Raw genomic sequence first — 26,912 nt, 5'->3', positions numbered from 1 at the left:
CTATCAGAAATCGCGCCAAAAATGGCGTCATTCAAACATGATTAAAACAGCTCTTAAAAACATTTATAGAGCATTATTATTAATGTATCGGAAAGATACATTAAAGGTTTCCGGATAAAACTTATAATTATCAGGCAGAAAACACTTTGTCGTGCATATTTCACGGAAAACCGCCATTGTTCGAAGGCGGCGTATAATCGATACACCACGTGACGTCAAACTCGAGCGTACAGTGGTATCGTTTGGCGGTCCGCGAGGCACGTTTCTGTTCAGCAACATATTTCTCCGTTTAAAGTGCGCGTAAATGTGTGCACGCATTCAATACGCGACCATCCGAACGAGATCTCGACTAGATCTACACGTATTAACGATTGCAGCGTTCGGCCAACGATCCCCAGGACGCATGCCCGACGACTCCGCGGCCACACTTTCCTCGCGTATCTCTCCCTGATTGGTAACAGCGGGTGAATCGAGGGACGATAGGAAAACTAGTCGGCCAGTGACAAGCATGGTGAGAGAGCACGTGTCGTTTCAATTATTGCGCGCGACTCAGCGATCTCATACGTCGTCTCGCGCGACTCTACCACCACCCCCATCGACATTTTCACCAGCAGTGAGACGGAGACGGTTGCAGGGTACGCCGCCAGCGTCGCTGCTACCACCTACCGGAAAAAGCCCTCGGTTTCCCCTTCCGCGGAGGTGGTTGACAGCTCGAAAATCGCAGTACCATCGCGTACACCGAGTACAGTGCCCGCGGATGCAAAATACATCAGCGTACGCCGCCGGCCCGTCACGATGTTACTCGCGGTGATCGCGCTCCTCTGCGCCGGCAGCAGTGCCGAGGTGTTCACTAACACGTTCCTCGTGAAGATGAGGCAGCCTGCGGAGAGACACGTCGCCGATCGCGTGGCTGCCAGGAATGGATTCGTCAATCTTGGACCGGTAAGCGTCGCGTTCAACGCGACAACCGTTTATTCGATTGTAGTTACATTTTTTTTTCACCCCACACATGCGTTATCGTATCGACGATATCGCAAACGAGATTTTGTTAATTATTGCATTATTCGTATCGATGACGGACTGTACAATTTAGTTTCTTTCTAAGTGCTCGTAGGTTACTCCATGAATATAACCGGATGGTTATGCGATTAGAATAAAGCAAGGTGGAATTGATCGTGGAAAGACTTTCATAAGTTCTCACGGACTATTTTGCGATAGTGGTAGGCCACATAGCATGAGTTCTTGACACTGACACAGATCATCGAGCGAACCACGTACACGGCACGACCGCGCTAAGGAAATTGCTTATCCGGGGTGAAACCGAGTGTGGCTTAGGACACGGATGGGGTGAACATGCCAGGATGAGAATGAAATCTCTCTTGAACGATCGATAAGTTTGCTCGGAAAAAAATACATACTCGAGAGGGCAAATTTGCTTTTAGTATGTTATCGTATTGGTTCGAGTTGGATGACAATTTCTTTTTTTGGTATTTAAAGCAATAGAAATCTATGAAAAACACTTGGCAATCGTTTCTTTCTTTTTTTTTCTATTCCAAGCTCGACGAGCGGGTATTAAACGTTGTTTTAATAAATTTTTGCAGTTTGAGAGATCGGATCGAAAGACGGATCGATAAATCATCGGACTCAGTTGGATCCTTGAAGCTGCGTGTTTGTCAATGGTTATATTATTAATTTAGCCATTGGAAAATCTATGCTGGCCTCGTTTACGCTTGCCTTTCTTCATCGTTGATTTATATCAACGTAAACTCGTTATCAGTTCACCGCATGAACGACCGATATTCCACCGCAGGCATGCACGATTTACCAGAGGCATTGATTTCGTGGCTGTTGTCACGAACACCCGCATTATCGCGAAAACGTGTTCGAAACAGTTGGTCGACGTCATAAATACGTAGGATACGTGTTAACGATAAGATTAACTTCGTCTAGAGCAACCTTGTAACGCGAGGGAGAGTTTCCCCTAAGGCCGCGCTAATCCATTTCTTTCCTGTGCGTTTCTCGCGTTTTTTTTTCTTTTCTTTGCGCAATACATCTCGAATACAGTATCTAACGATACAATTTTACAGCTCGACAGACTCGCCCGTCGTTACAGATTCGCTTATGTACTTTTGGTGTGTCTAGTGACGCACGAGTTCAGTAACTCGTCGCGACTTCTAATTCGCTTCACCGAAGTGAAAACATCAGTTTGTGGTCAGGCACCGTGGCAGTGGAAGCGACGCCGTGCGATCCGACGCCTACGTGGTAATCGTTGCGTAGGCACTGGCCATCGTCGCCAACTTTTTCTCTACGTATTTTCCCATACAATACACGGCACACACGCGTCGTGTCACGAAGCGATTAACAATGTTCTCAGAGAAGCGTTTCTTAAAGAAATTTTTGATATAAAGATGTTAAAAGTTTTATACGATTGCAACGAAACGGAACGCTTTCGACGAAACTTTTTTCATTTCGTTCCTACAATCAGTTAAAACGAGGTATTAGAAAGCTTCTAGAGGCAACCGTTTTCAATTCTCTTTTTATCTGCCCGGGGAAAGTAATATCGTTATTATTCATTAAGCGATTTTCTGTTCGGCGTCCGTCAAAGGACGCGTACGCTAGAATTTAATTCAGGCCGTGTGATCTCGTTGAAGAAATTGTCGCGAATTTCCCTGCAACGAGTAGAGAGTAGTTTAAATAAAACTTTGTGCTGGGTGCTATCAAACGAGAGTAAACAGTGAAAAAAAAAGAAAAAAAAAACAGTGGGTATATTTGTGAGGTAGCTTGCTCGGTTATAAAGAAGCTTCGCAATATAATTTCTTGTGGATTGTAATCACTGCTGTTAAGTCGAAGAGTTTAATAAAGGACGACCTTTGCCCAGACGATATAAAGGACAAACGTTTGTCTTCAACTTCTTCATTGACGATCGAAACGCTTCCTCAAATTTCATTTAAACGTTACAAAAGCAGACGCTGGGTAAAAGAGGGATACTTGGCGAGAAATTTTCCTTCCATTTTACGAAACGTTACTCTCGTTACTGCAAGCTCCAAGCGGAACTCTCGACGAAAGGGTAGTCCTGTCGAAGAAATTACATTTTTCCCCTTTACATTTACCCTTCACGTTGCAAGTGCTACCAAAGACGACGTTGGTTGCCTATCTCAACAACCGACATTCTTGCGATATCTATGAATCGCAGCGATGCGATCCGCTGCATTGTGGTGCAATGTGCATCCAGGATAGCTCGCGCGAGCAGTTCAGATTCGAATTCCTTTCAGCTGCGAGTGCCTATAACTCGATGGTTAAGAAAGGTCGATTTAATTTTACGGATACACGCGTGTTTGCGAGAAATGGGCAGCCATAAATGAGAAAGGTCACTGGATGGCGGATACGCGTGCATTGGGATCGTATTTCCGTCACTTTATTAACGAACGCGACGTCATTCGTTACCTCTGCTCATCTCTGCATTATTCGATTTAGAAGCGCGTAATTTCATACATTTTCGTCACGCACGTTCGTCCGTCGTTAGTCCATTAACAGATTTGCCTGCCAGTAATCGCTGGAAACGCGTTCCAATAATAACACGATCAAACGTTTCATTACGCGTTAGTCAAAGGTTCGTTCGGTCTGTCGTTGGAGCACAAACGACATCCCTAGCAGAGATCAAGGATAGATAGCCGGTACTGTTCCTTGAGGATAATCGCGCGAAGTGGCCAAGCATGGAACAGTGGCTTGTTACTCGGTAGGATATCTCGAGCGAGGGTGATCTGCAGCGGTTTCGAAAATCGACCGAATGGAAACTGTGTTTCGAACTCGTGGCGGAGGGTTATAAGGTCAATTGACTGGAAGGACGAAGAGATTGGAAAAGGTCGGTGGAATAAAGGGGCGGATAGTGCGACTGCCGGTGGATATTTCTCGACTCGATGATTCTTGCCGGTTGTTTAAGTACACGGAAAGCAACGACTTCAAGTTCCGCGTCGTTTCGAATGTTTAAAGGAGCTTGAAGGAATCTGCGCGACGAATTAACATCGTCGCGAATAGCTTCGAACTGTTGTTTCATCTGTAAAACGTACGATGAAATTTGAACGGAAGAAGATCGCGGGGGATGTAATTCATCCACTTCTCGGTTAATCGATTTCCTCTCGAACGCTATATTATATTGATGTGTGATGTTGTTTTATCTGAGTTTTCCGACCGTCTGACACGATTAATCGTGCCGTGACGTATGCTGCGGATTATCACTATGATCGATCGCCTACACCGACCACTGGTCGGATTTGTTATCGTTATCCGTCACCGGATTTTCATCGTTCGAAAAGGGAACAAAGATTTCCTGGGGGAAGCGTTCCTGTGTAACACATTCCGCGAGCGTGCATCCAAAAGAGTCTGGTAAAAATTTTCCAAGAGACAGACTGTCTGTAAATAATAAAAAGGATTAGTCGAGAGGGAAGCCGCGTGAAATAATCATGTTAAATGGGTCGATCGATCGGAATGTCGCGGTAACGCCTGGTAGCCTTTCGATCTAACGTTGCGAAACTTGACCGATAGAAGGGTGGAAATCTTTCTGCTTAATTTTATTCGTCTGGAGCGCGATAAGAATCTTGTTAAATCCTTGGAGAATTATTTGTACACGTTCATAAACAAGTAAAGCTTGTTAACGCATTTTATTAATCCATCATGTTTAGTACATTGCTTTTGGAATTAATCGTTGTCGATCAGAATAAGAAGAATGTTATTCATAAGCGTTAACAGCTGTGTCACCATGTTGTTCTTCTATTAATAGGATAAAACGGTTGAAGAATTGCGAGGCCCCGTTAAAACGATTCTATATAGCACAATAGCTGTACTTCAATCGTTAATCGTGACTACCCGCATGTAGCTAGGAACAGCTATAGCGTCTAGATTTATTTAAACCACCCACGTTGTATATGCACGCGTGGTGATGCAGAAATCATTAGTTTCACTAGCGAAAGAATTCGAACTGGTACACTATGAGCATCGATTGCGACGTACTTTCGTTTACTTCTTATGCATTGGTTCAATTTAATTGAATAACTTCTGTATTATCAAGAACTTTATACTGTACCATTGAAAGAATTCCGCTTGTTCGCAGCTGAAGTTTCGAAGCGAACTATTACCTCGTCCTCGTACGTGGCAGAAGTACAGGTTCGATTGTGCTCGTATAGCATCGCAGTCGAACGTGATTAACGATGCAATTCGCGACGCGATTTGAATGAAATTGTGCTGCACTCACGCAGTAGTTTAATTGCTCGCGAGAAGGTAACGTAAGAATCTTGTAGTCACTGAGGCGTTCTCCATATTTAAAGGGACACGCACGCAAGCTCAGAGCTTGGTAACGCGATTCTTTCCAGATTAAGAAAATGCCACTTTCTCATTCCATATGCAAGATGCCATCAGGATTACAGAGAGAACGGAGAACAAGTTTCCAAGCGCTTCTGTTATCCCTGCATCGTTCTTGCGCAACGATTTACGCCTCTAACGTATCCGTCTCGAATATTCCCAGCTTTTTTACCCTAAATTACGTAATCAGAGGGTGTTTCGTTTCGCTAGGAAGCTCGTAGAAAGAGTACATCGCGTAATCCCCATCGAAACTATTTATCATTCAAAGATCGACGAAGAGCGCTCGTAACGTGCGAACTTTCCTTCTATTATCTTCCCCGTCGGCTCTCCAACTCGTTTCCTTAGCGGAATTTAAACGTATACAAGAGCGTCAAGGTCCACGCGTGACGCGGCGGACCAACGAAATTGACTTTCGAACCCTCTGTCCGCAACTGGATTAAGTTCGACCAAGTTTCCTCGGGGCTTTCAGCTTTTTCTATCCGACCACCCAGCGGTTGGAACGATGTTTCGCGCGACTTCGCATAAAAGCTCCACTGTTTCCCGATAAACCGCGCGGTGAACTGAACCGACCAGGGCCGGCCATATTTCTTCGTTCAGGTCGATCGCGGCATTGTCCGTCGCCATCCTCCGGGCACAATGTCGCCGGGATAAATTGCATCTGCGAGCGGTAACAGGCCGCGAAACGCGAGGGACAATAAACCTCTGCATTCGTGTTCTCGTCCCCGGGACAAACACGCCGCAATGTTGTGCTGGATGGTTACGCGTTTGGCGCGGGCTACCCGATTCGATTACGCGACACGTGTAGCCCCAGATGGAACACGATTAAGGGACCGTCTAAACTTCGCCTCCACGAGTGACGTCCAACGTCCGGGGAGGAAATTGTCAGCGGAATATGAAAGCTCGCGTGGTTTTTTTTGCTAGCTAGGAATCAGAAACGATTAAGTGTACGATGGATGTACGATGTATGCCAAAGAGAAAAAAAAAGGGGGCGAGTCTTTGTGTCGAGAGTTATTGTTCCTATATTTACATTGAGATCGTCGCCAGTTACGATCGTGAATTAATGAAACGGTTAATCGAGCAGGTGGATACGTTGACCTAAATACATCCAACCGTGATTGATTAAACAGCGCCGCTGGTCATTCCGTTTTATCAGGGACAGCGGATAATTGAATAACGTATTCGCGGGGTGTTCGCGATATCCCCTGTCGCCGTTAATAAAGCCGTTCGAGTGTCCCGTCTTTATTATTTCCGCGTGGAATGTTTTATCCACTTATCGTTGAAAATACAAATAAAATTCGCCAGCGTAGGAAGCGCAAAAAGCATCGTGGCGAGGATCGAATATGGAATATCTTATAATTTTATTATCGTTTCGTTAATCGCTCGATGGTGTTCTCGAGGAAGATGAACTTTACGCGGTGGCAAATGACGCGGGCAGATGGTCAAAGTTTTCGGTGAACCGTGTGATAATTGATCGTGTACATTGTACACTCTATCGGTGGGGCTGTTATTTTAGAGGGCTTCCCATGTGCAACGTCGGCACGGTAACCGTGGTCTGCTACGCTACGTGTAAATTCAATACGGGAAATCGAGAACAGGATGATAAAGCATCGTCCAACCTTCAGTTGCTCCGTGTTATGGTTTGCCTGCCTTTTCACGGGGGAGGCTGATGAAATCAGCCTGATGGATCGATTTATCGTTCCACGAATTCCTTCTGCAGCTTTGTCGGTTGAAAACGAGCTCTATTTTCGTTCCCACCGTTTCCTGTGTCGTTCGATTAATGGAGAAGTCTATTCGTAGGTAGATCTCGTAACGATAGGTTGCGGATGGTAAATCGAAAATAAGATCCAGCGCAAAAGGGTTGCACATATACGTCGACATTTACGGTGGTTTTATAGCAAGAAACAATTTTCATTAGCGCCGCCACGAAAGAAACCGGAAGCTGACGGGCGGATGAAGGCAGTTTGACCTTTACACATCGCTTTGCGGAAGATTGCAACGGTCACGTTGAGATGCAGCTCAGTCATGGGTAAATACGTAGCATTGGAAGCTGTCGATAAGAATCAAGGGAAGGTCCTTAAGGAACCGCTGCGTTTCATCTCATGAGAGCCATCGAGAAAGCAATTAGCCCGTGTGGGTAACGAAATCATTTTCACTCGACTCGGGACGAAGATTACGATCTTAGATCCACCTTCCTTGGCTGCAGCGAAGTCGTTTGCGGATTAACTCGAACGTGGATCGTTAATTTTGTTAACCGGTCGCAAGGGGTGACGGAAGTTACTTTAATTGAACGATGGAATCGGTGGATAGGAAGGGTAAATAACGCGCGTGTATTTAATCCGGCGTCGGATCGATTTCCTCTCACGACGTGGACATATTGATCGGATAACAGTATGTACGGTACCAGCCGTAATCGAGGCAACTTTATCAATTTGTAATTGGCTCGATTGAATCGAAACGGAGCCTCACAGACCGATCGTCAACTTACTCTCCTATAATTCGATCGAACATGGCGGCTGGGGACGTCACAACGGAACTCTGCAAGTCGAGAACTTTGTTCCAAACCCGCGGAGACAATAATTTCGTTTAAAATCCAGTATACAGCCGGAGGAGACGACGCGAAACGGTAGTTTTATAGTAGAAGTTTGTCGTTGCGAATGTCGAAGCGAATTGATATCTCGAAAGGGTTCCTCCACCGGTCGCATCCGGTCGTGAGAGCTATCTGAAATTGCTTTACCGCGAAACAGCAGGAAAAATTGAGTTTCTCCTTGGCCACTCGGAATTCTCCCTCTAAAACGATCGAAAGGAAGTAATGAACTTGTTAACCTGCTTTTATACAACTTTCCCGCTCCTGCTTTCGTTCAACTTCATCGCCAACTTACATTTCCACGTGAAAGCTGTTTGACGCTATTTCGAGGATCCCTTCCTTGCTGTTCATCGATCATTTTTATCTCGCGAAGAAGCACTTGTCCAGCGCTATCTTAAGAGAATTCTACCCAATCGATTTATTCAACGAACCTTGGAATATAAATTGCATTTTATTTGATCTGTTTAGGTATTGGGCAGCCAGACGGAGTATCATTTTATACACAGAGCTTTAGCACACGCGCGGAGCAAGAGGTCTGTGCCCCACATGAGAAGATTGAAGGTCGACCCTATGGTAAGTGACCCCACGAAACTCTACGGAATCTTACTTTATCGCGTAACCATCGTATAAATGAAAACAATATACCCATCGTCTGTGCACAATCGTCACGGGAGTCATTTACGACCAAGCATCCCGATCGACGAACAGATTCCGTTTGGAGAACGATTCAGAAGGCTCGGAGGCGGCGTCGAAAGGGGTGGCTCGTTCGTTCGTGCGAGGGCATGCGAAATCTGAATCCAATAGTCGATATAAATGTAAATGAATACACGGTTTCCAGCTGCGGCGAGGATATAATCGACGCGGAGACAAATTGATCGCATAAAATTACGGGAGGAGCGGGTGTTGCACGCGGAGGTGCGCGAATCGTCATTGATCCCCCTGAAAGGACGACGTTCCTCCATTTTTACGACGACACCTTCATAAATTTTCATCGCGAGGTCTCCGTCGAGACGACCCTTCCGCTCGATCCCGGGGTCGCGAGGAGATTTAACCAAACATCCATTATTTTTCCATTGTAGAACGGATGGCATCGAATAAAATAGAGTATTTCAAAGAGAGAGAGAGACGTACTCTGCCGAGGACATCCGATTATCGAACCAACGCATCGCTTGTTCGGCAGAAGATAAATTATTTAACGTTTCTCTTTACCACTTTGCCGCTTTCGTTATGTACCGTTTCGTTAATCACTCGGTAACGTTCGAGAGGTAGAAGCGAGTTTGCACGGGGTTGACGCGAACAGCGGGTTTTGCTTAAATGTTTCAGGTGCACACCGCGGTGCAGCAGCCTGGATTCAAGAGGGTGAAGAAAGGGTACAAGCCTTTGAGCGTGGATAATCTGGTGCCTTTGTACCAAATGAAAAATCCAGCGAATCCTGGGAACAGGGACCCGCTTGACCCGTACTTCCAGTATCAGTGGTACCTGAAGAACACCGGGCAGAATGGCGGGAAACCGAAGTTGGACTTGAACGTGAAGGCAGCCTGGGCTCAGGGTGTTACCGGGAAAAATGTGACCACTGCTATAATGGACGACGGTGAGACTTGACCCTTGTTTTTAACCAATGTCGCAACGCGATATGACTTAAAAGTCTCTCTCTGTTGTTTAAGGAAAGGAAAGATCATATCCGCGTGCAAATGCGATAATGTAAGATTACAATGCAAGATTGGATTAATGGATCGCTTTGCGCGATTTAACAATAGAAACTTCGCCCACGGCGTCTTCAGAGCTCATTAACAGAAAGCGTTTTAGCCTAGATTATGCGGCACGTGAACACGTGGCATTCCTGAGGTTGGCTGCATTAATTACGCGCCGAATCGACTGGTTAATCAATTACAGATATTGCCACGGCCTAATTTCATTAGTTACCATCGCTCGTTATACTGTGCCGGATATTAAAACGGTCTTTCGTCCGCTTCGTTCCTTCGTGAAGTCGATGTACATTGATTTCACTCGGAACACTGCACTTTCGATATTTTCTATCGATTTCGATGGACATCGCCACCAGTTATGCATACGTGCTCGTCAGTAGAAGCGAAATAAAACCCGTATCTGGGTCTTGGGGATTGATTAAATCGTGTACATCGTACTTCACAGAGAAACGAACGTGTTTCCAGTGGACGTCGATAGCCAACAATCCAATGGATCAAAACCAACGTGACCGGTTCAGATGTGTGGAGATATATCGACAACTAGTCGCTGATCCTCTCACGAATGAACATTTATACTGATATTTGCTTGTTCGTTACATGCACGAACCATCGTTCCGCGCTGTAGAGATTCGCGACTCAGTTTCCAATTAAAAAATTGTCTTTAATTGAGCATAGCTAGTGGACGAACGGACAGAAACCTGTGATCCAATGTTAAATATTTAAACATCCTTTTAGTTCTTCGTTCGATACTACAAGATTGCGTATCGTTCTTGAGAAGACTACGTTCGCAGGAGGCGAACGATTTCCTGTTCATTCAAACTTTGTCTATCGGTCCATCGATTGTTGGGTAACAGTTTTCTATAAGCGATTGTGAAACGCGATTATGCTTCAGAATCTCCATTGCGTAAACCAGAATCGATAATTCCCGAACGGGGAAACTATTGGCCATGCCACCCCCGTTTATTAAGCTCGGAGACTCGATACTCGTCTCTGTTAAATTGTAATCTCGAATATCTCGGCTTGTTAAGTAGTGCCTTTTGCGGTCTACCACGGTGTTATCGATTTCGCTCGCGAAATCGAGTCATCGTTCGGCAAACATCCGGGTAATACCTCAACGACGGTGTTCCTGTTTCGTAGAACATTACAAATTTAACCTCGGGCGAAATTCGTTGATCCTCCAGGTAAACCATGATCCCGTCATTTGATAGACACTACGATCGCTTTGGTTTAATCCTACCGGCTATCTACAATATTTGAGGGATGAGTAATGATGTACATAGGACCTGTAATAATTTAATTTCTTGACGCGAGCAGAAAAAATATGTTCTCTAAACTATGATCGACGTCGATGCGTAGCGAGCACTGTGCGCGAGTTGTATTAAATACCGCGGAAATGAGAATACAATATTGGCTGAACTTCCTATTTGCTGAACTCCAGGAAATGAACGTTTCACGTTTAATAATCTCCAATAATTCGTCGTACGTATCCAACGGATTAACAATCCCAGAAATCTCATTGCTAGCTAAAAAAAGTTCGAACTCTGGTTTCGCATTGTATTACAGGTACCACGTTAATTGTATCGCGAATCATTAACGCACGGAAACTCATTACAGATTTCTCGAGATCTCGAGAAATCCTCTTGCGTTTCAATTTTTTCCGCTACACCAGATCGCGAAATCCCTTCTGACGTGCGTAAATTCCGCCTGGCTAATTCTGTTCCACCTTTTCCATTCCAGGCGTTGACTATATGCATCCGGATCTGAAGTACAACTACGTAAGTACGCCATCATTACGCAACACCGTATCTGCGGTTCGCGTGTACTCCTGTAACGCGTCGCAATCCGCCAGCTTCTTTATCCTTTATTCCCATCCTGAATTCGACCCAGCTTATTAGCGAGAAGCCGTCTTGAGGGCTCGTTTCCGAGTCTCGTTCAATCTGGCGTCTTTACGAGGCGTTTACTCTCCCACAACGGCGACGTTCCATTAGAACCGAAAGACATTCGTAAGCCACGTCAGGGTAATACCCAACGCGCGTTCAAATTCAAATCGAGAGATGGCCATAAAGTTCCGCGACGGCTTCCAGATTGGTGTCCTTCCTGGGATCCACCTGAACAGGTGACCACCGGTCGCTGGTGTGTTAAATGTTAACCCAAGGAATCGAAGGACGAACGGGAGATGTCGGTTGTTTTTGATCGATCTTTCAACGATGGAAAATGGGAACTTATATCGAGCATAGCCAATTGAAATCAATCGACGATAATTATACGTCTGACGCGTTCTCAGTTTCTCGACCGCCGCGATTTGCTCGTGAGGAAGCGTTGAGATCTTGAAACGGTTCCTGTCGAAAACAATGACGTGCCCTATTACGGGAGAAAAGTTCCTTCTGCCCTCGGAAAGAAGAGGCAGTCGATTCGCATCACGTACCCGGGAGTTCTCGTCTGCTGCTCGAGATCCACTTCGCATCGCGGAGGAAAGTCATTGCGTTCCAACATCTTTCCGAGGACGTCATCCCAGGCTGCGTCGAGTGATGGGAACGCCGGAGGAATCGTAATGCTTTCGTTGAAAAGCTGCAGAACGCCTTGGGGAAACACGGTGTAATGGGTACATCGAATTACCTTTGTTTCGCGGCGATAACAAACGTTCGACCTATTTTCTGCGCTTCGCGAGTATTATTAAAGCGAGCAGGCAACGGTGACGTTCGATGAATGAAAACGCAGAAACGCGGACGGTGAAACCTGTTCGCGTTTGCGTCGAGCAGAGCGAGATAATGGAAAACGCGAGACATCGCTTGGATTTTTCCTGAAGATCGAGCGAAAGCCGAGGAGACTATGCAGCTTACGTATCAGAGGAGTTTGCGATCGACTGTGACGGAGGAAAGTCGATGGTGGGACGTTAAATGTCAAAAGGGAAATCCTGCCTGTAAAAGAATAGCCGGGAAACTAATTAACCATTTCGTCGGGACGCAACGTTTCTCGGTAGCGGCGATCAATTTGCGGGAAAAGGAGAGAATTCATCGGGGAAATTTTAATACGGTAGATTTGCTCTTTTTCGTTGGTTTTTTAGTAAAGCATCAATCAAGCTGGCTTTTATGGTAAAACGTCAGAAAATTCTGGAATTTTCATTAACGCCGTGCCATTCAATTAAAGGGTAAAAAAATGAGTTGCCGCGGATGCGAAGCGAGGGAAGAGGCCGATGGCGCGGAGGAACGAAGGGATGTGCTGCAGGGGTAGCTTTCGAGAATATGAAGATTAATCAGTGACCAACGCCGGCTGGGAGTATGGAACGCGTGTAGCGAGTAAAATAGATGAAAGAGAATCACGCTGGTGCGTAAATCGCACTCGCAGACCCTGCATTTTGTATGCAGTTAATTAACGTTGCTCGGGGTCTAACCATTTCTAGGAAAGTTATTAATGTTACACCAAGATGAAAACGAAACAGAAAACAGATTCCACTGGATTGTACAATAATAAAACGCAATTTGGAAGTGCACAAAATTAGAAACGTATGCATAGAAATATATTTTCGGACGCAAGCGGTACAATATAGTGGTCTCCAAAGAATACTATCGCAGAGGACTATCACCGCGTTTACGAGACGCGTCCAACTACCCCCGTGTTATTCATTGAGAGAAAGCTCTGGGGAGCTTTCGTTCTAACGATTGTTGCCTTTAGCCTTGCTTCCTGGCTTAACCAGCTTGATTGTTAGACGCAACGTGTTCTTACCTCCTTTTCTTTTTACCTTGACAAGACCCAGAATTCGTTTCAGAAGTGAGCCTAAAAATCCTGTCTGGGCTCCAAGGTTAAAATTGTCCTTTTAATCAAGGATGGTTACGTTCTTCGCTTCTCTCGACTCGAGAATCGGTGGAAAAAAATATAGCGAATTGTTTGTGCCTTTCAGAACGCCAAGGCTTCCTACGACTTCAGCAGCAACGATCCTTATCCGTATCCAAGGTATACCGACGACTGGTTCAATAGGTGAGTGAAATGACCGCACGTGTCTATAATTTTACAACGGAATCATATTTCGTTGATGCTCTTAGGCTTACGGGATAAGTATTTGTTACGTAAAGCCGGGTATTTCGCGTGACGAGATTAAAAAGGACGATCTTGAGTAACAGGAACTTGAGGGAGCCACGAGAGCCCGATGTGATCGCGTAATTAATGATTACCGGGTGGCAAAATTAGCGTGGATGGTGGGATAGAAGATTATTAAGCCGGGAAAATTGTTCGAAGCTTCTTATTACAAGTTTACATTGTTCTCCTCGCCGCGATTGAAGGTGACACGGCCCTCGAAGAAGCCACGAAAGAGGATAATGCCGTTTCAGCTGGTGCCCAGAATCGATGGAACTTCTTTTCATCCGATAATGAGAAATCGACTTTCTAGTTAGCCGATCGAGAAACATGATTTATCCCTGAGGTCGGATACAAAGTTCACGGAACAATGCGAGCGCGTAACTTCTTACAAAATCTCTCTCCCTATCACGATGAAACTAATCATTTTTTTCTCTTCAGGGCTTTCGCGGACAGTAATTCAATTACGTGTCCGAGAATTATGCGTCCCTTGCCTTCTTCTTACATAAAAACTTTCTACGATCCACTTATCTTTCACAAATGGTTTACGTAAGCTTCACGAGCAATTGCCGCGAATCTATGCCGCTGACAAATATTCCCCTCGAACAAACATTGATTCGAAACACTGCTCGATTGACGTGCCTTACCTTGGGAATTTATTACATCACCGTCCCATTTCCCGTTGTCTCCTCTCTGCAACGTGGAACGCTTTCCATTCTTCAAATCCCCTCGTCGAATTCATTCCTTCTCCCCGTCTTTCTTCCGTCCTCGCGTATTTTTCAATAGAACGACACGTCGATCGTTCCCTCGACGAGTTCAATTACCATTCTTCCGTCGAAAGAAATTCCAGACAATCGTCTACGGCCCCAAGGATGGTCCATTGTATTCATCAACGCGGAGATTTTTAACGAACCGCCCACTCGTTCCACGCCTCTGACCTTTGACGCAACCAGATTCGCTTCGTTTAGCGGAAAAAGGGCGAATCGGTCGAAACGTTCCTCGTTACACCGTGACATTGCACAACGACTTCGTCTTTACTTGATTCATCGTTTATACGTCGCGCACGTGGAAAAACTTGGGACGGAACGTGGGTGACCGCGATCCACCGCAATCGGCTTCGACGTTAATACGTACGTTTCCTGGCGAAGTCGCTCATACAATATCTTCTTTATGACGTTCGTTTCTTGATTTTATCGGTTCAATCAGAACGCGACAATAAAGGTGGACATTAAAGTCGAGCGAAGTGGCCGTGATGAAACTGGAAGGACGATAAAACTTTCCTCGCGATTTTGGCTTCAACGACGATTGATTGTGAAGGCTTTCTTCGCTTTGTCGCGAGGTACGCAGAACTTCCGGTTTACGTCGTTCAAACGGTTAGTTCGCGACGGACTTTCCCAGTTCAATTACCGTTCCGCCTGTTCGTTCCTTTGTTTGTTACCGTGGAAGCAATGGCCTCGTGGTATCCCATTTACGCGCAGTTAGTCTGTACTCCTCGCTGAAAGGACATCACGAAGTTGCTCGATCGAGCTTCTCGATCGTTGATCAACTCTGATGGAAGGTGGACTCGTTCCGGTTAGACGTCGACTTCAAAGCTTGCGTTCACCAAAATGGAATCGCTTGACTCGATATCGACTCGATCAAGGCGAACCAAATAGTCTCGATGATTGAAAACAGCAATTGTTTCTAGAGAAATGAAATTGAAACGACTGGAGATTTTTGTTCCCGCGACGGATCAGAATTTTATTTGATATTCGAACGAACGATGCCTACGGTTAATTGAAAAATTGTGTTATTACCCCAGGCAACGTGGAACCACGGTCTCCAGACAGGTGGGAGTGGAAACAACGGTGATGGAATTTCATTTCGCTCGTTATTTCACGCGACAGGCCGAACAGTTCGATACCAGACGAATGGTGTAAATTGGAAATCAACGTTAATTACTGGCTGCGAACGCGTCGCGATATATACGCACCGAAATCGCTGCTGTAAGATCAATCGCGTGCCATCGCGGCTCGTTAATTTCCCGTCGTTGGCATTGTTTGCGTTTGATTTGCATCGGATTAACGCAAGAATGTGCAGGGAATGTTCATCGAATTCCCGTTCGTTACTCGCCGTTAGAGTCAGCCGCGCGGTAGCTAATTAATCGCACCGTGTAATTGTATCTGAATTTTGTACGATTAACGCGCGGACGAGCAGCCTCGTCTGGACCATCCCTGTGCCTCGAGCGTACAAACATATCGGCAAGCTCATCGCCTTGCGGGCTCCAATTATATGTAAATGACGCGGCTGCCTGTTGTTTCCGCGCGTCCTTTTATTAATTACGCCTGACGCGATGGAAATTGCTTCGCTCGGGTTCAACGGGTCGCATATTTAACCTTTGAAACGGGACCGATAGGCGTTAGATAACAGACAGAGCCGTCCGACGCAACGGTAGCCGTGCAATTCTGATTTAAACAGCGAAACGGTAACGCAATAAATTGTACCGTTTGTTGTCGCGAGCAATTCCTCCGCGTCCTCGATCTCTGGTCGCACAATTGAATCGCGTTTACCCGTTTGCGGTTGGTACTCGTTAAAACTGGTAACACCAGACGCGCACAGCCGGAGTTCCAGCTGGTCCAAGTGGTCGCGTGTGTGGCAACAAGCCCGGCTAATGAACAGCGGACGCGCTTGCTAATTTCCCGGCTACGGAGTCGGGAGCAATTCGCGGCAATGAAATTTTCATTAAACCGCCGTTCCCGGGCGAGAATTTCTTCTGAACACCGTGTCCCCGCCCCATTCCGTCCCGGTCGGCTCGCGAGGGAAAAATACTTCAGACACGGTAGCTCGTAAATTCTCATTTAAGGAGCGTTCCGTTACATCCGCCGCGCGAGGATCCGTTATTTATGCGCGCGGAGAACAAACGAGGTGAGGCCTTCTTTCACCGATCCTTCCAGGCTAATTTACCGCTTTTAGAATTGCACGAGGTATACAGTGGATGGTACAGTGGGTACGAGTTATCGGTTGGTTCTTCGACGAGAGCCTTCCAACGTCGACGTAAAATTCGAAGCAGTCGCTCGACGGTCCAAAGATCGCAGAGCGATCGCGTATTTAACTCGACGAGCAACGTTAAGTCGCGTTCAAATGCCTGATAATTAGCTATCGGAGTTTCCGACGACAGAAATCCATGACGATAATATTGTCTCGACGATAGAGACACGGCTGAATCTAATTAGAACGTTTTCCTTGCAAGCCACGGCACCAGGTGCGCTGGCGAGGTCGCAGCAGCCAGGGACAACGGCGTCTGCGGCGTGGGCGTCGCGTACGACTCGAAAGTCGCCGGGATTCGAATGCTGGATCAGCCTTACATGACCGATCTGATCGAGGCGAACAGCATGGGACACGAACCTGACCTGATCGACATTTATAGCGCCTCGTGGGGACCGACGGACGACGGGAAGACCGTCGACGGGCCGCGGAACGCGACGATGAGGGCCATCGTGCGCGGCGTTAACGAGGTGCGTATTAAGGTGGGAACAGCCCCCAGTCTCGCGTGTAGCCCTCTGCCCCAACGTCACACAGGATCCTCTTACCGTCCTTCGTTCGAATTCGAGGGTGGAAATTAACCCTCGCGTCTTGAAGCGACCCCTCGGTTATTTATCGCCTCCCCTCTGAACTCGAGGGCTCATGGGTTTGCGTCATCGTTGGAATTCGCTTCGAAAGTTTCATAAATAATCGCACGCTGGTAGAAAATTGAGAGTGACGGATGTTGGTATATTGTGTGTTCTAATCTGGACCGTAGCGAGCAGGAAAAAACGTCTCGAGTTGATCGATACGACAACTATACAAAAGATTCAAAGTTAACGACGAAGACTTTGGTAGACGGATCGACGGTTGCCGTTATAAATTAGAGGACTTGACTAAACTTCCCTTTGTTTTATGCTACATTTCAAAATAATATTTAATGGGTTTTAGCGTTCTGAATCTTGCTGGCCACGCGAAATTGCTATATTCGAAACTGTATCGAAGATTTCCTTTTTTTGTTAGAGTCGATGTAGTCTGTATATTTCGTTATTCGAACGATAGAGACGTAGAAAGATTCATGCGAATAAGCGCGCCTTAACCGAGCAACGCTGTGCTCAACATCGCGGTCGTTATTTTATCGTTGACACCGAACACCGCGCGGACCTTTACGCGCGACACGTTGTCACGCCGCTGACAGGGGGCTGATTTCTCACGAGAGCGAGCTGCAACACGTGCCGCGGTGAAACTTTTATGGAAACAGCGGGATGTAATTTTTATGGTGATAAACGCGCGGCGACAGCTGCCCCGTTTACAACGCGCGCCATCCATCTTTCAGGAATGCTATGGAACTCGAAATCTCTGCGACCGCTTCCGTGATACGCGATCGTTTCCTGATACGGCTGTTTCCGGTGCCTCCCGGCTGAAACTTTTGCCAGGCGAAGCGATAATGGCGGTGAACGCTATCGAACCAAGCTCTGCTTTCACTCTCGAGTTTATTGTTGCAAGCTTAACTTTCCTTATGAATTATTGCCTCGGTTATGTGTTGCGTGATGGTATTTAATATTTCGCATTTTCACGGTTTGCATCGATATTTCCAATGTTTGACGGTGGCCTTTGGTGTCTGGAGAAGAGCCTCCCTCGTTTAATATTTCTGTTCAATGGAGAGAGGATCGAGAAGAAAATCTTCTTTCCCTCGGAAAGAGGGCCAGACGGTAATAAAGTTAGTTCGCCAACTTGGTCTTCCGTCGCGGGGAAACGGCGGCCAGTGTCCTAATTAACTTCGTAATTGCGTCTCACGAATTTCTGGCGGCTGTCACGGCGACGGAAGTCGTTCCGCCCGGCTCTTAAGCCGCGTCTAAACAAAGCCACCCTCCGAGTCTATCGATCGTCTTCCAAAAGCTTGCGAGTATCCCCTTGATTAGTAGCCACTTGAGAAATTTTTTTTTCAACGTTTTCTCTCGCGCGTGTTCATCTATAAAGTATAAAGTGCAGAGAAATAAAAGTTGCAGTTAAAATTATATCGATATTCGAATACTAGGCGGATGTGACTTCATGAACTGCGGCGAGCTGACTCTTTTCTCGACTTTCCACGAACCGTACGGGAATAGTCGATAATTGGTTCGAATCCAATCGGTGTAACTCCCGTCCCGAACGGAAACGTCGATAATTTTCATTAGAGAGACGCGACGAGTCGTCGAAAATGCGGATGTTTATCGCAAACGTTCTCACCATAATAATGTTACACAGCCAATTTCCGAGGACCGTGTGCAGGAAGAAAGATACTTCGATTCGCGTTTATTCCTCTCGATCGCTCGTGGCAATCATTTAATTTCGAATGCAATTACGAGAGTATCGAGATAGTCGAGCATTCGTTCGAGACGAAGCCGCAAACCGCGAATTACTGGTCGAACAATTAATTCCGTCACGGATTTGTTTGCCCTCTGTTCCATACTGTTCGCGACTAACGTTTAACGAGAAAAACAGCTGTAAAACATTATAAATACCCATCGAACGTTAACTCTTTGTCACACACCGGTCTCATCGCTTGATTATCGGCCGGTCTCGTCAAGAATACTTTATTGGACCGCGAACTTTAAAGGCGTCTCGTATCAAACGATTACGAACCTTGGCAACTTTCTATAATGTAATTACACGCTGCAATAATCTCTCCCTTGAACCCTGGGGAGGTGAATCGATAGGTGTCAAGATTCTTTCCGCTCGCCGGCGTTTCGCGTTCGAGAAACGGCTGCTCCCGTTTCGAAGCCTCCCTTAACAACCAGTCGTCTCACACGCGAGTTATGACAGGTCGTTACGTCTCAGCGGCAGCCAATCGGGAGCGGAAATCCTTTGGGGACGAGCCCGCCGTGAAATAAACTCGAAACGAGCGATTCTGCCCTATATTTTCATCTCTTGACGCCATTCCTTGGCAAGTAAAAAAAAAAAAGCGGGCAGGGTGAGAAAGAAACTCGGCCCAATTTCTGGCGAGAACAGCGTTCGAAATGTGTTCACTTTTCTGTTTCATAGGGACGAAGGGGGCTGGGCAACATTTACGTGTGGGCATCAGGTGACGGCGGCGAGGAGGACGATTGCAATTGCGACGGTTACGCGGCCAGTATGTGGACTGTCAGCATTAACAGCGCCATCAACGACGGGCAAAACGCTCATTACGACGAGAGCTGCTCGAGCACCCTGGCCTCGACGTTCAGCAACGGTGCTAAGGATCCCAATATAGGGGTGGTAAGCGACGTTCGACCCCTACCGTTATAAGCTCCCGACGAAGTTAAGAGTGTCTTAATGAATTTGCGAGTATTCGAGGGTTGTAAAAGGTTTTATGAAAAGGGGGCGGAAATAACGAGGCATAAAAGATTGGAGGCTGTTAAGCACCCGCGGCACTTGCAGATTTCCGCGGTTACGGAGCCTGAGATTTCGCAGCTTCGCAAGGATATTTAAGACTTTGGCAAGTTTCGTCGATTTTCGCCTTACACGCCGCGATAACCGCGAGACTTGCCGCCTAAAATCGCGAAGGCAAATGTTTCATTAGTACCTCTCGCCTTTCAGTTACTTAAAGCTATCGTTGTTTGTCGTTAAGTCGAGTGAAAAGTACTAAATGGTCGGATCCTTGAGCGCAGCTGTGGCCCTGTGTGCTTCCTATTTCGACATTAAAGCTTCATCCCTCGTCCACGATCTTTGGTTGTCCACGGATTATTACGTTGTGAAACAATTTTCGGAGATCCACAGGTTTTTGAGACCAACGTTGTCAACGGATCGTTTAATACTTCCTCCACAAAATTTCGCGAAAGGCGTGCCTGCGAATGGGAATTAAAATTTCTGCGAAACGTTGTCAAAGCGGTGCCTCTGTGGTATGCAAACTTACAAGCTGCGTTCGCGGAATTCACCCGGTCACGCGTACAGCTACGATAACGCAGTTAACCAAGTATTCCGAGCACGAGAGGGTGGATTCCAGATTCTCCGGGCAAGTGCGCGGGGTCAAGTAAAAATAAGTTAACCGCACGGTCACGAGCCAGGAATTCCGCCGCTGCATACGAACGCCCCGATTTGAATAACCACCGCGTAATTTATACGAAAGTGTTCTTTATTTACATCTGAGCCCGTGCTGGAATTAAAGTTCCTTTTTGTTCCATCCGCGAAAGACTCGAAAGCGAACAAACGAAATCACGCGGGGAGAACGGAACGGTGACTTTCATTTTGACCACGGTTTGTAACCAGGTAGAAAGATCGTCTTGGCTAGGAGCCAAACGGTGGCCGCGCTCTAATTAGAGCGGGTACACCGACGATTCGTGTAGGATCGAAGGTCGACCGATGATAAATCAACTTCTACTGAAAGTTGGTAACGAGCGAGGGTGGAAGTTGGAGGGTTGAAGTTGAGAAGGTCTACGACAATTTCTCCGCCTATGCGATCGAGTTAATTTGTTGATAAAGGACACCACGGTGTGGGTGGCATAATTTAGTGTTATCTATTCTCCCCGATTAAAACACAGTTAAGTGGAAAAAATCATCGTTTTCATCCTTATTCATACAACGTTCAACGTGGATTGCCTTTAATGGGGTTGGTACATTATGGCTAACATTCCTAGCGCTTGGCACTCGCAGGGATTCTGAAGACTCCTGCTGGAATAATATCGTTGCAATATCTAGGGGAGTAGAGGAACGATTGCTCAGTGGGGCGGACGTTTACTTCGCGATAGAGGCGAGTTATCGTTCTCGCGAAGGAAGAGAAAGTTGTACATGTACACGCGTCAGCGATGACAAGTTCACGAGGTGGGTTTAACTTGTTAAGTCAACTGGATCGCAGACGGAGACGCGAAAGAGGGACAGAGAAGGCGGACGATGGCGATGATGGGGAATTGGAACGAAAAGCAACCCTTATTATTCGAGCAGCCGAGATAAGATTAGACCGTGGTCGACGAGTGGTCTGTCGGGACGCGTTGCGACCTCCAGACGCGAGATTACTTGGCGACGGTGCCGCGTTTACGGGGCATTCGAAAATTGTCAATCAACGTGACCTTTCGTGACTGCGTGGATGAGGGATTGGTTCGGTGAAATTGGAATTCGACGCGGGAAAATGGGTGTATTACTCTCCGGAGAGATTGAATCGATATGTGGACACGCTCGTGGTTGAACGTGGATTATTAAAATCTCATACACCGCACTGCCTCCTCTTAATTGGGCCACAGTTCTCGCTTTGTCGCGATTGATATTCGATGTAATACTCGCCACGGCCATTCATGAGAATGTAATTCGCGCGAGGACCGTGCTCATCGTTGGTGATTAACTTGAACGAAGGATTAGGATCTTGTTCTTGGCTCACGGAAGCTTATCGGTCGTTCGCAAACTTTGCGACGCAGCTTTATGACCGCTCATCGATTCATCCTTTGATAAGTGGGGAGATTACCATTTTTGTTCGTGGTTTCGTCATTTCATTGGCTGACTAGGAACGATCTTCTGTTTTGCGATAAACAGACACATGGCGCTTGCCTTCGTTCTACCTCATCCCCTGCGATATATTCATTTATTACTTAGTTATTTTGCTTTGAGCAATACGCAAGAAATTTGTCATTTGATCGACTTCAGTAGACAGAGAATATATTATATTAAAGAGAAATTGGTATTTGAAGGGGATGCTCTACAAAGAAAGGGATGCTTCCAATAAGCTTGTATAAGCTGCTCGTTAAATGCACGTTACATCACGTCGTTTACGGTCTCAACAACAAACAGCGGGGAACACGTTTCTGAATAGATTTTGCCCCCGTTCCCGTCCGTTTTTCCTCCCGATGGTTAAGATTTTATGTGCGAACACGGTTCTCTCGGATTTCCGATGCGCTCACCCTCCGGTGCGCAAAAATTTCACGCTCGGACGGAGGGGAAAATAAAGCAGGAACAGGAGGATGAACACCCGACACTCGTGGCACAGATGTACGCGAACCACTGTCAGATGGGATTCGCTCTCATCCCCGTGTCGTCCGCGTGTTAACTGAAAAAAGGGAAACGGCACTTTTATCTCTCTCGAATCGACGCCAGCTTTTATTTGTTCTTCTCCCAGCCTCGCGTCATATCGCGGTTATTAAAGGGCGCCTGTAACTCGATGGAATTACGGGTCCGATGGTATAGAAAATCGCAGGATTGACGATAAAGCGCATCGATAGCGAAGCAATTTTTCAAAGCGCCCCATTGTGGAAGGAAGTGCTCGTTTCCCAACAGCGGACGCCTATTACGGCGTCGTTTATCGTGATTTTACGGTGCTCGTACGCGTGACCGGAAGCGAACTTTTTAACGCGGAAACTTTCACGGTATCCGCGTAATACGCTCGGATGCGCTCGAGGAAATTACAGCGTTACGAAGTGGAACGTTTAATCCAGCCGTTGGGGGTTGCTCCGCGTACAATCGCGCGGATCGATCCGCGTACCTTCGCGATGTCTCGATACGAGATTCATCTCGCGATTCCCTTTCATCATTCGACATTCGTGATCTACCGTGAGTTCCTCTTTCGAAGAGGAACATGACGCGACGCGAACAACATTCTCGAGCATTGAAAGGGAAGCGCGTTTGAAAGACATGTTTAGGATTCGTCTGTTTTAAAATCTGGACAGGCGACGCGCTTGTGGGCGGGTACGCGAGCAGAAAGCCGCTTTTGTAAATGTAATTGGAATTAGTACGCGCCGCGCGATCATTAATGTGCAAATGAACTGCACTTTCATAATGAGTCGAGTTAGGTGACGCCAGAATAAATTCTAATCCCAGCCGGACAGAGGTGTACGTTTGCGTCCCCTGTCGCCTCTCCATCGCCTTCTTCATCCGTTGTACGCGCGTGTGCGTTACTTTCTTTCTTTCAGGCCACCACGGATCTCTACGGCAAATGCACGACGACGCACAGCGGCACGTCAGCTGCCGCACCGGAAGCTGCGGGAGTGTTTGCCCTCGCTCTCGAGGCCAAGTGAGTGCGCGAGGAAATTTTAATGTTATCCAGAGCGGCTCTTTGAACTTTCCACGCGGACGAGTTTCCTGCACGGTATCCTTGTTTTTCTAAAGTGTGCCACGAAATTTCCAATTTCCACTGGTAAACATGTCTAGCGGTGGATCGCGAAACGAACGCGACGGTCGTTATCTCGTTATTTTGTAGCTTTCGATACCCGGGATGTGATTTGATAGGTTCAATCCTCGAGAACGGAGAGGATGCTCGTTTTCCGACGGAGAATTTTCTTGTTGGCCAAGCTCGATCGATGAATCGAGATGAATATCGTATTAGGCGACGAGATCAGAACCGGAAACCAATCGTACGAGCTCTTCGAGGATTATTTTAAAATATACCTGCGCGTGTTCTCGTTTCGTTCTTCGGTATTCCGTCTCTACGGACGAATGACGCAACGTCCATTAGTATAAAATCCGAGGCAAAATTTGCATTAATCAACTTAATAGATCGCACGGATATTTTCGTTCTTTATTGGAAAGGAAAATATCGACGATCGAGTAATTAAACGAGGACGAGGTACGTCTGATTTCTCTCAGTGGCTCGTTCCGTTGGTGATAAAATAGATAAATCGTTAGCCGTGTAAATACGCGTTTTTTTTTGTAGAAATATTGAGAAGGGAACAACGAAGAATTGGTAATTTCCATCGATCTCCTTCGACATTTTAACGTTCTCTGTATATATACGCGCATAAATAACCAGGTCACTTTAAAAGCTACATAAATCGTTAAAGGACCATCCGGAAGCAGTGAAAAGCGTCGCTGTATCCCTGAAACACGACGCGCCGCCCACGGTTTTCAACGTCCGACGATAAACAATATTGCAGTTTCCGATGCAAACAACGTTGCATGAGATAGAACGTTTGGTGTTCGATTTCAGACGAAAGATCTCTCCCAGCAGAATTTTTCAATCCACCGGAATTACCGGCATTTCCTTCGAATTTACGGTAACAGTCTCGGACATCGTTGACTTATACTACTGAAAACTCGACGCGTGAGGTGGAACGTCGCGATAATTTCGCATCACGGTCCATGCATACGAAATTCGACTTATTCAAACGCAATTGGACTGCGATTCGAGCGTTTGCTGGAATCGGGAGAATCGAGAACAGCAGCTTAGGGAGAATTGAAAGCTCTGCTAATGCGGGTCCGCGTCCCGTCGAACTCACTCGTTGAAACGTGACCCAGTAACGGGGACGTGGCGCTAAAGTGCCGAGGTTTAATGCACGACATCGCCCCTTTGATATTCCTGCGCTCTCTGTGTCCCTCGAGCTTTTTTGTTCCACTTCCTTTGATCGTACGCTGATAGCAGTAAACACTAGGACCTGAACAAACGAGCGACCATGCATACTAAAAATCCTTCCGTCTCTTGACATCTTCAGACGTCATTAAAAGTATGGAAAGTAAATTTCTCAGTGCGCGCAACATCATTTCTTTTCATGTATTAATCGTTTAATATCTAGTCGTGGAAAAGATCAAAGAGTGCCTCGATAAGCTCGAGAAAATCGAATTAGCGGAGAATCATCGATTCCTGATTTCAGTCCGCAGCTGACCTGGCGCGACATCCAGCATCTGACCGTCTTAACGTCCAAGAGGAATTCGCTGTTCGACGCGAAGGGAAGATTCCATTGGACGATGAACGGCGTTGGCCTCGAATTCAATCACCTCTTCGGTTACGGGGTGCTGGACGCTGGTGCGATGGTTGCTCTGGCGAAGAAGTGGAAAACCGTACCACCGCGGTACCACTGCGAGGCTGGTTCCGTGCTCGAAACTCAGTGAGTGTCTTCGTGCCGCTATTGATCCTGTTTAGAGCGTAACCAGTCGAGAGGGGCGGGCACGGTTCGTTCTTTTTCTACTTGCCCGTTCGAAACTCGAAAAGTATGTAAATAGGCGGAGAAACAGCTGCTCGATTATAATTCGTGGGTGAGGAGCCGCGTATCGATTTTTCCCACTGCCGATACCCTATTGCGTGTACCGCTGCGTTGCACCGTGTCCGCTTCAATTCGCACGAGACCAACGCTATTTTAATCTCCTTTCGACGTTGGCATCCTTCGTTAAGACGCTTCCTTCTTGATAACCTTTCTCCAAGGAATCTGCAGAGGCGCTCGAACCCCCCCGCGAACCCCTCAGACCGTCGATGAACCTTTGTCAATTTCCTTTTTAGGGAAGTGACGAGCGATCGATCGATCCTGTTGAAAATAAAGACTGATGCCTGCGCCGGCACCGAGTACGCCGTGAACTATCTGGAACACGTGCAGGCCGTCATTTCCGTGAACGCCACTCGCAGGGGCGATCTGGAGTTGTTTCTGACTTCTCCCATGGGCACCAGGTACGTCGATCGGTTCTCAATGGAAATTGCTGGTTGAAATTCAGTTCTTATCACCGCGATTAAAAGTTATCGATCGTGGTTGGAACTTGATAGCTGATGGTGGTACTGGTTTCAGGTCGATGATTCTCAGCCGGAGGATAAACGATGACGATCATAGAGACGGCTTCACGAAATGGCCTTTCATGACCACTCACACATGGGGAGAGTATCCACAGGGTACTTGGTTGCTGGAGGTACCAGTACAATGTCCATCGAATTTCTATTAATCTACGACTTTTCTCAGTCACCACTTTCGTAACAAAAGATCGGATCGCGAAGTGAACGTACGCGTAGATTTTCGAGCTGAGATGAAATTTCTTTCAGGTGAGTTTCAATACTCAGACACCTCAACACGGATGGATCAGAGAGTGGACGCTGATGTTGCACGGCACCAGAGAGCCACCTTACACGGGGCTCCCGGCGGCTGATCCGCACTCGAAGCTAGCGATCGTGAAGAAGGCCCACGAGGAACGATCGACGGCGATGTAACGACCAACCGGAGCACTCTATCGTGACATCCGTATCGGGAGATGTTTACGCGACTAGTCTTTATTATTTAAGGATTTCATTTATACCGGCGACGAAAGGAAATTCGAACGCAACCACGGTCTGTACTCGTGGTCGCCTAACACCGGGAAAGAAGCTTCGTCTGTTCTCGACAATCCTCATCTCTGATGTCCAAGTTACGTTCGAATTTTGTTCAAGTCAAAGTTGCGTTTCTTTCGAACACCCCTGTGATAACGCATCTTAATTATACCGAGGTAACGTTCTGGTCGTACAGCTTCTAGTCGTTGATTTCGTTCGCGCGTTTGATTACGCTGTTTATTATCAGAGGACGTTGACT

At 46.7% G+C, this 26,912-nt stretch overlaps 1 protein-coding gene across 1 annotated transcript; it reads left to right on the top strand.

Annotated features, from left to right (window-relative positions):
- Positions 1-513: 513 nt before the first annotated feature.
- Positions 514-26,912, top strand: Amon (prohormone processing protease amontillado). Its single transcript, XM_076902462.1, has 12 exons — positions 514-942; positions 8,408-8,512; positions 9,263-9,530; positions 11,383-11,420; positions 13,544-13,620; positions 16,946-17,210; positions 19,741-19,953; positions 23,568-23,668; positions 25,242-25,475; positions 25,865-26,029; positions 26,145-26,262; positions 26,393-26,912. Exons 1-12 carry the CDS (start codon positions 796-798, stop codon positions 26,555-26,557), a joined length of 1,896 nt encoding a protein of 631 aa, XP_076758577.1. The 5' UTR covers positions 514-795; the 3' UTR covers positions 26,558-26,912.

The sequence above is a fragment of the Xylocopa sonorina genome, chromosome 1 (genome assembly GCF_050948175.1).
Source record: "Xylocopa sonorina isolate GNS202 chromosome 1, iyXylSono1_principal, whole genome shotgun sequence".
Taxonomy (NCBI): Eukaryota; Metazoa; Arthropoda; class Insecta; order Hymenoptera; family Apidae; genus Xylocopa; species Xylocopa sonorina.
This window is presented reverse-complemented; position numbering and strand designations above follow the sequence as displayed.

Bases quoted from the DNA above. Each gene is read 5' to 3' on its own strand.
- Amon (XM_076902462.1), top strand. From the start codon at position 796: ATGTTACTCGCGGTGATCGCGCTCCTCTGCGCCGGCAGCAGTGCCGAG. The intron at 943-8,407 runs GTAAGCGTCGCG...TGATCTGTTTAG, and splicing joins GATTCGTCAATCTTGGACCG to GTATTGGGCAGCCAGACGGA. The intron at 13,621-16,945 runs GTGAGTGAAATG...TTTCCTTGCAAG, and splicing joins ACCGACGACTGGTTCAATAG to CCACGGCACCAGGTGCGCTG.